At 42.4% G+C, this 8,962-nt stretch overlaps 1 protein-coding gene across 1 annotated transcript; it reads left to right on the top strand.

Annotated features, from left to right (window-relative positions):
• Positions 1-825: 825 nt before the first annotated feature.
• On the top strand, positions 826-8,437 carry TRAF5 (TNF receptor-associated factor 5). Its single transcript, XM_010284409.1, has 10 exons — positions 826-1,040; positions 2,185-2,242; positions 3,540-3,641; positions 4,216-4,380; positions 4,699-4,776; positions 5,155-5,229; positions 5,500-5,592; positions 6,550-6,690; positions 7,200-7,368; positions 7,860-8,437. The coding sequence occupies exons 1-10, from the start codon at positions 826-828 to the stop codon at positions 8,435-8,437; spliced, it is 1,674 nt and encodes a 557-aa protein (XP_010282711.1).
• The last annotated feature ends 525 nt before the right edge of the window (positions 8,438-8,962 follow it).

The following is an 8,962-nucleotide window of genomic DNA, read 5'->3' as shown; positions in this document are numbered from 1 at the left end:
TGACTCAGGGCTGGAAACAAATGTTGCTGGTTTTTCCAATTGGAAAACTAAGATTGTATTCCATGCTGCGTATGAGCTTTCATAGGTTGAGAGAAAAACTTACATCACACTTCTGATTGCAATTTTGCTTTTCTTCTTTTTTTTTTCCCCACCGTTTCTTTCAGGCAGGATTAATATAGCCAAGAACTTGCACATAATTAAATAAAACTTCGAAAAAATAGGACTAGAGTTTACCGCTATAAATGAGTGATCAGCTGGGAAAAGAAAGATGTCAAGTTAAGAGGCTTTGACTCCTGTAACACCTGAACTGAAGGTAAAATCCCCTTGCTGCCTTTTTTTATTTTTGTATGCTCCTTGCTGGAAACCACAAAGCTGTCTCTTGCTTGAATGAGTGCAATGAACGCGTGAAGTCATGTGGGTGGCCTCTATGTTAAGTGGAGACCTTCCTGGTGGACATTAGGGCCAAGACTTGGCCTTTGCTTTCCCCAGCCATGTCTGTGACTCTTGCAATTTTTTTCAGACTAAGAGCTGCTGCAAGAAAACAAAAAAAAAAAACCCCAATAAAAATCTCTGTTCTGGGGAATAATTTTCAGATTGTAAAACTCCTTTCTGAAGTCGGTGCTTGCCGTGTGTCATTTTGTCGTTCTCTGAGCATTTTGTTGTTCTTCCATTGTTGGCACGTTCCCTCCAAAATCTGTCGCGCCCTGCTGCAGATGACAACCCTCCTGCGAACGGCAGCCTGCTGCAAGGGGTAGCCGGGGCGGCGTGACTGCCAGTGAATATTTGAAGGGATTCTTCCTGCCTCTGGTTCCTGGTGCAGCTCCCATGGCCTGTGACGAACCCGCTGGTCTCTCGGGCATCTTCATGCGCCAGAACTCCGCCAGCGCCGTCTCTCTGGACTTCGAGCCGGACGCCGATTACAAGTTTGTCGAAACCTTAGAAGACCGGTACAAGTGCACCTACTGCCACCTCGTCCTTCGCAATCCCCACCAGACGGGATGCGGCCACCGATTTTGCCAGCAGTGCATTCTTTCTTTGAGGTTAGTGCAAACTTCTTGTGCGCCCACAAGCTCCCCGTCCTCCCCCTCCTAAAAAGAAGTAAATGCCTTCTGTAAAGTAGCAGAGAGTACCATAGGAACAGTACCGCTCTGATGGAATGCTGAAGGAGTCAACGGAAAGACTTTGTTGAACTCGATGACCGCGAGCTCAGTGTTTTAAAGGTGTCTTTAAAGACCTTGCCCGGCGCTGGTGAGGAATACTTTGGTAACTGCAGGGAAGTCAGCGCAAAGAAATTGTTGGTGTAAGCTTAAGCGCTACTGCGTGAGATGCTGTCTCGGTCTCTCTGTCTAGTATGGTGCTGTTCAGGTGAATTTGTTGCATCGATGTCTCAGGGTATTGGCACTGGTGGTTAGATTAAGCTGTTTTCACTCGCTTTGTACAATTTCTTTAATTTTAGTGGAGTTACAAAACTGATGTTAGTATTACCCGATACTACAGTCAGATCACAAGGCTGCTGGCGTCCATCTGCTTGGGATTTACCTGCAGGTACAAACGAGTTTACCCCATAGACCTGCCTGGAAATACAGCATGTGCTGTGTGGTGTAGCCGAGGGCAGGATTTGGCCCGGAAAGGCTGTGGAGGAGCCTGATTATGTGGATGGATGTCCCCATTTACCTTTTATGAATTTTAGATGTTTGCTGCTTTCTCTCTGTGGGTTGCCTCCCTTTTGCACTGCCTCAATATGTATTTTATTTTCCTTTATCTGGAAGCCTTTTAAGACAGGAGCCATTAGATCTGCTTTTGCTGGTGTAGCAAGGAGTGCACTCTTTGCGTTAGGCAAAGGCTGGGTTTAATGCACGTAATGGGATTTTTTCAGATACGACATTTGCGAGCAGCAGATGGCCAGAGAGTGACAAAGTCCTTTTAATTAAAAACCATCTTATTAACACTCGTAGGACAAACTCGGCTTTCTGTTACATATTCAGTGTCACAGATTCATACCCTCTTAGAGCTGTGGGCAGAATTTGGCTGTGTAGTTGCCAGACGAAAGTGTTTTTGAAGCGCTTTTTTGGTTTTTCACGGTATCTAGTACTGATTTCTGCCCGAGTCAGATTCTAGCATAGCCCAATTTCATAAAATAAATGAAATTTTCTGTGGGTTAACATGACTTTTCTTTTGATCTAGAGAGTTGAATGCAGTACCCACCTGTCCTGTCGACAAAGAAACAATAAAAATGCACGAGGTAAGTGGCTGTAGTTGCAGTTGCTCCAGCAGTCAACATCTGCTTGGAAAGAGCAAGAGAGCTGAGAACAAGATGGCTCGTAGTCTGTTAGTCCTCAGGGGCAGAGCGGGTTTTGTCCCTGAAATTATGCTAGGGGAAGCAGTGTATTCGGTGGTGCTCTCCCAGAAAGGAAGTATGGGTGTATAGCTAAAGCTTTATTTTATACATCATGTTCTGAACTTATTTCATTTTAGTCTTCTGTATTTCCAGTACACTGTTGAAGAGTTTCACAAAGTTTTAAATCTTCCATAGTCATCAAATGCTTTTTTTTGGTGGAGAGTTTGTTGAATTGCCTTTTTAATGCCCCATCTTGCTGGGGTATCTTGTTTATTTGATTGTCTTTGTCTTGACTTGGTTATAATTTACTGCCTTAACGATTTCCATTATATCTCATTAACCCTGCAGACTTAATTTACTTTTGGGTAACTTTTTAGCAGAAAAGATAAGTTCATGCTGCTTATTTTGCAAGCCACTGATTATTTCTGTTTTTTTTTTTCATAATGAATTCTTTTGTCCTTATTACATATATACACCAAGGCTTGAAAGGATGCTACATACTTGGTCCTGCCAGAATGAATTTTCCAGCGAAATCAAATGTCCCCTTCCTCTCTCTCCTGCTCCTGGTAGGAGACTGTAATCAGACTGTCCACGTGATTTTTGTTTTTCATTCGCTGTCTTCTACTTTGTGCAAGTTCTGATGGCAGTCATGCAACAGTGAGCAGCTTCATGACGCTCCTTACAGGAAGATCTCTAAATAAGATTGAAAGCTTGCCCTGGGGGCTTCATTTGCTTCTGCCTACACAACTGGGAACGGTGCTGTTTCTCAGAGTCTATAGAAGGGATATCTCAGCATTGTCTCCATCCCAAAGGCGTGCTGCGTGCTTGAACATTGGAGCTGCGTGCAGAGAACTGGTTTGGCCTTTGGGGCCCGTTAGCTCCAGCTGCTTTCTTCCAGATGCAGGCAGGCTCTGGCAGTGGCTTTGTAGCTCCTGAACTAATTCTCATGGCTGTGGGATGGATCAGCATCTGTCAAATAACTATAAGGGGAAAAAACCCTATGCTTATTAGAAAATTCATGTATGTTTTGATTTATATTTTTAGTATACATGATTTCAATATGAATCATCAAGAACCATACTTGCAATTATGGAGTCTACACTTGTGTGCTTAAAAGATCTCTTGTGATGTTTTGCGTTTTTATATTCTTTATAACATCTTCTGTGACTGCCTATGAAGGCTGGCTTGCGTCCTTTTACAGGTATTCAAAGACAACTGCTGTAAAAGAGAAGTTCTCAACTTGCATGTGTTCTGCAAAAACATTCCTGACTGCAATTCAAAAATAATTCTGGGACGATATCAGGTTAGTTTGCTTGATCAAATTTTGAAGCCTTTGATTTTCACGCAAAGTCTGTGTATTTATTATAAGCTAAATTCCAGTGATTGTCTTCGGACTTCAGAGTTATTATAGCAATGTGGTTTAAGTACATAGATTATGACTTAGCTATACGCTGTAAGTAACAAATGTTAAGCTCAAAATATTATGGCTGTAAGTTTGTTCCAGCTTTGCCTTCAGATATTTGTTTAATAAGAACTGTTTGCTTTATGTAGCTTTAGTATATCCATAGAGCCTATACATACCTACTGTATGCTTAGGTGCCACGCGATGGTTGATTCAAGAAAACCTGCCAAGGTGTAGTGGCCGTTTTGGCCTCTCTTTGATATATCAGTTGAATGAAAAGTGGAAGTCATACAAAGGACTCCCCAAATGTTCATGTTCACTTTAGTTTTGAGACTGGAAAAGGAGTAAGTTTATGGAGGAAAGAGTGTTTGGAGTTTTGTTTGTTATCAAACTGCCAAATGTTTCTGTGGGTCTGTTGGGCAACTGGAGATGCGATGAAATACTCTGGGGTTTAATCCGCTGTTGCATGTTGCAGGAGCATCTTCAGCAGTGTTTGTTTGAAAGCGTGCAATGCACTAACAATGGATGTTGTGATCAAATCCTTCGGAAAGACTTGAAAGAGCACTTGAACCAGCACTGTAAATTTCGAGAAGAAATGTGTCAGTACTGTAATGAATATGTGGTCTTAATAAACATAAAGGTAAGATTATAAAGCATTCACTGGGAATCCATAGCACATGTTTCTTCTTAATGTTGCTGAGGGAAAAGTTTTCAGCGTTGCAACGGGGCTTAACAACTCCTGAAACAAAATTTGGCTGAGTAGCTGGCGGAGAAAGTATAATAAGCATGCTTTAAATAATACCAATTACTGTTGCTCTCTTATGAACAAAAATGCGATATGGGGCTTGCACATGTATGTTTGGGATTACTTTTTGCATGCCAGAATGAAAAGCTTCCTCTATGTATACCACTTTACAAAAATGCAAACCACTGCCTTGTTTTGTTTCTTCTTCCCCAGAATCATGAGAAGAATGACTGTCCTGACTACCCTGTGCCTTGTCTCCAAAACTGTTCACAAATAATTCTGAAAAAGGAGGTACTATTATTTTTTTCATATACTGTGATTCAGCAGATCACGCATGTTTATGAAAACTGAACATTACGTTGCAGACCACGTTGGCCCATGCCAATAAAGTTTCACTGCTCTAAGTGTTTCCTTTGTTTGGTCCTAGAAGCAATCCATGGCCCAGCTTACGAGCGAGGTATTCGGTCACTGCAAAGCATTGGCATTTTGCAGTATCAGGAAAATATCGGGCTTGCTTATTCACTCTGAATACTCATTTTCCTCTTTACATGATCGGTGGTGTCATGACACTGGCCTTTATTCGCCCTTTATGCAGCCATTCAGAGTTTATCCGTAAGGCAAGTTACTTAATATTTATTTCATTGCAAGTTTCTTTGTTAATACACACAGATTGAAAAGCACCACGCTGTGTGTCCCGAGGCAGAAGTGGACTGCCCGTATAAGCAGTACGGCTGTCTTGTAAAGGTACTGTTTTATGGATCTCTGTACTGGGACTGGAATTTGTCTCCCAAACCAATTGGCGTAATTATTCAAAATAACCCGTTGGTGTTTTTTCACAGCCATTTCTAGTATTGGCTAAGGTGCTGTACTAAAGAATTAGGACTGCCATTCCCTCACTTTCAAAGCACAGAGGAGACATTTTAAATGCTTGCATCAATAAATTTTTTACTAACAGCTTCAAAAATCTGCGTATCTTATTATTTTTTCTGTCACTTCCCCCTCTGCCTCACTAAGGTTAAAAGAGGGAAACTTGCTGAACATGAAAACGGCGCCCTGAGGGAACACATGCTGCAGATTTTAGACAAGAACTCCCAGTTGGAAGAACAGGTAAGTCATATTTAACGAGCACTCTTCAGCGGTGCTTGGCTGGTTGGAGGACAATACAAGATTCTGCATTTGTTGCCTGGTTTAGCTCAGCTGCATTTTAAAAGACTGTTTTTATTGCATTCGCACACCTCAGAAGTCAGAATAAGCTCTTCTAGTGAATTCAGTCAATTAGATGGAAATCCCTCTGTGCTCAGGCACGTATATTCTCCTATTCTCCACCAAGCACGGTGGGAGGCTCGTTGCCATCTCTTACCTCATTTGCTTTTGGTACCTGCTTACAGTGAATACGAGGTTTGGAGATAGAGCATTTTAAAGTTTCAGTGGCTGGTCAGATTGCTCTGAAAAGGAGCCTTTAGATGCCCCTCTGTAGAGGCAGCACGGAGTAGTGCAGAGCCAGCTGCAAGCACCTTTCCACTCACGATCACTTCTACGGCTCCCAGCAGGTGACGCTGGGTGTATGCCCAACCCTACTAAGGTGAATACATCCTGGCTTACTCTTTTGCTTGTTTATGCTAAAAATAAGTGCCCCACAGTGCTACAACTTGATTTTGGAGTTAGTATCCCTCACTGACTCATCTCTTTTACTGGTTAGACCTCAGTAGAGGGGGAAAAAAAAATGTATATACATACACATAGAAACACACATGCACATGTGCGCATGTAAGTATGTATTATCCCCTATAGAGACGAATGGATCATCATGATGGGGATGAGAGATAAGGAGCCTCTTTGCACCTGTTGCTTCATAGATCTATTAAAGAATATGATTACCTCATGTTCTGTTCTTCCCAGCGCTCATCCATGAATTGTGAATTAAGTACTGCTATAGCTAGCTAAGTTAGAGACTTTGCGTTGTAAACTTTTCCACTTTCTCCTGTATAGTCACTTATGTTTTAATCTGATTGATATATGTTTTGGTGTGCCTTAGCATTTTTACTGTTTTTTTTCCATCTGTAGATATCTGACCTGTATAAGAGCCTGGAATGTAAAGAGATTAAAATCCAGCAGCTAGCAGAGGCTATTAAAAAGTGTGAGAAAGAATTCAGACAGTTTACACAACTGTTTGGTAAAAATAGCAACTTGATGGTTAGCACACAGGTGAGACATTAATTTTACCTTTTTTTTGACAATTGCCTTCTTGTATCCTTAAATGCGTTTATCCAGTAATAGCTGTTACTAATAGCAGGGCAACAACAAATAAGGTCTCCCAGACACTTCACAAGCCCTTCTTGGTTTTTTTACAGTACAGTATTGTCTTTTCATTTTAACCAATAAAGAAGTTTGGATATCTGATCTGGGCAAAAAGCACTGTATAAATCCTCATGGCCAGATCCCCATGGCAAATATGTGGGTGCAAATTGGAATAACCAGTTGAATGAAGTGATGCAGTGCGAATGGATCTAAGGCATGGCTTCTCAGTCACAGAATGACAAACAAATTGTGAAGGAGCATTTGGATACGTTCCTAAGCCAGCAGAGTACTTTCAAATGCACCGTAAGGTTGATATTACTGACATGCTAAAGGCTTCTTTATCTTATTTCAAATTAAATGGCTGATTTTATCAATGCCTCCGCTTCCACCCTCTTCCAATGGCATCAACTGGGAAGGCTCTGGCCAGTCACCTGGATAAGTCTGCACGCCTGGAATCACAAGTGAAACAGCTAATACAGATGGCAAACCAGCAGCAAAGTAAATTAGACTTGCGACCCCTGTTTGACACAATTGAAAATGTAAAGCAGAAGATTGCCCTGATGGAGACATACGATCAGCGCTTGGGTGTGTTGGGACTTTTGTTTCTTTTCTGCAAGGGTGTGGGGTTTTTCCTGACTTCCTGGTGGCTAAGGAGAGGCTCTGGTGCTACAGTCAGTCAGTTGCAGCTGCTAGCCAGAAAGGGCTTTCTTTTTCCTTTTCCTGCCTTCCCCTACTCCACAATGTCTCCTGAATTCCTGTGGCACTGCAGGGCCAGAGAGCTGGCCTTGGTCAGGCTGGTGCACTGTGATGGAGGCAGTGGTACTGCCAGGCATTAAACCTGGTTTGTAGTTACTGATTTACCTTATTCACCAGCTGCAATTACGATAAAAAGAAGTTAACAGGTGTTAGTTACACTAATTAACAGCCTGCACTCAGTACTATTGTCAGCTGGACTCTGGTTGCTCTTTGTATCCAGTGCTTTGACAGTTTTATTTTACTAAATGTTTTTCTCTCTTTTTTTAATTTTTTCTTTTCTTTTTTTTCCTCCTTTTTTCGTTCCCCCCCGCCCCCCCCAGTTGTTTTGGAAGGTCAGTCCAGCAAACACGATCTCCAGATCAACATTCACAAAGCACAGCTCAATAAAAATGAAGAACGGTTTAAGCTTTTGGAAGGCACATGCTACAATGGGAAATTAATCTGGAAAATCACAGACTACAAGATGAAGAAAAAAGAAGCGGTGGAAGGCCGTGTCCTCTCCATATTCAGCCAGCCCTTTTACACCAGCCGCTGCGGGTACAGGTTATGCGCGAGAGCCTACCTGAACGGGGATGGCTCAGGAAAGGGAACACATGTCTCTCTCTACTTTGTAGTGATGAGGGGGGAATTTGACTCACTGCTACTGTGGCCTTTCAAGCAAAAAGTTACACTTATGCTTTTGGACCAAAGTGGGAAAAAAAATCACATCGTGGAAGTCTTTCGAGCTGACCCCAATAGCAGCAGTTTCAAAAGGCCGGATGGAGAAATGAATATTGCCTCCGGATGTCCACGCTTCGTGCCGCACACGGTCCTGGAGAACACAAAGAACACCTACATCAGAGATGACACTCTGTTTTTGAAAGTGGTTGTGGATTTAACCGACCTGGAGGAATTGTGAAAAGCATGCCCAATCAAATGTGACTGCTTTAACCATTAAGAAACGATTTTTTGGTGACTACCAGACATGCAAGAGTGAATTGCCACTAGTCAAGCTACTAACAATGTTTTGAGGCTTTTGGACTGCACAACAGACAATGAATTGCCAAAGCATCAGCCTTTCCTTTTTTAACCTATTTTTTTCAAGACTGCGTTTTTAAGGCAGCTAGAAGTCCAGTCTGATGTGAACACGCATTTGATCCAGACTCGGCTCAGCCCAGGCTGGAGGCAATGCTTAGCTTCTATCACCAGACTGGCGATTGGAGATTAAACTCCTCCAGTAAGTACCCTGGAGCCCAAGCAGGCCTGTGGGCTCGGGTCCCTCACGCAGAAGTGAAGCCATGCCCAAGCATGCAAGTGCATTCCACCTGTCTGAAATGGAAGCATTTCAACATTAGCACATTTGAATCAATGGATTTGATCCCTCCACCTCTTAGATTTTTGAAGTGGGGAGTATGGCTTCAGTTAGGCAGGGCAAACTTTTGCC

Source organism: Phaethon lepturus, unplaced genomic scaffold (genome assembly GCF_000687285.1).
Source record: "Phaethon lepturus isolate BGI_N335 unplaced genomic scaffold, ASM68728v1 scaffold25270, whole genome shotgun sequence".
Taxonomy (NCBI): domain Eukaryota; kingdom Metazoa; phylum Chordata; class Aves; order Phaethontiformes; family Phaethontidae; genus Phaethon; species Phaethon lepturus.
Note: the sequence above shows the minus strand (reverse complement) of the source record. Positions and strands in the feature narration are given on the sequence as shown.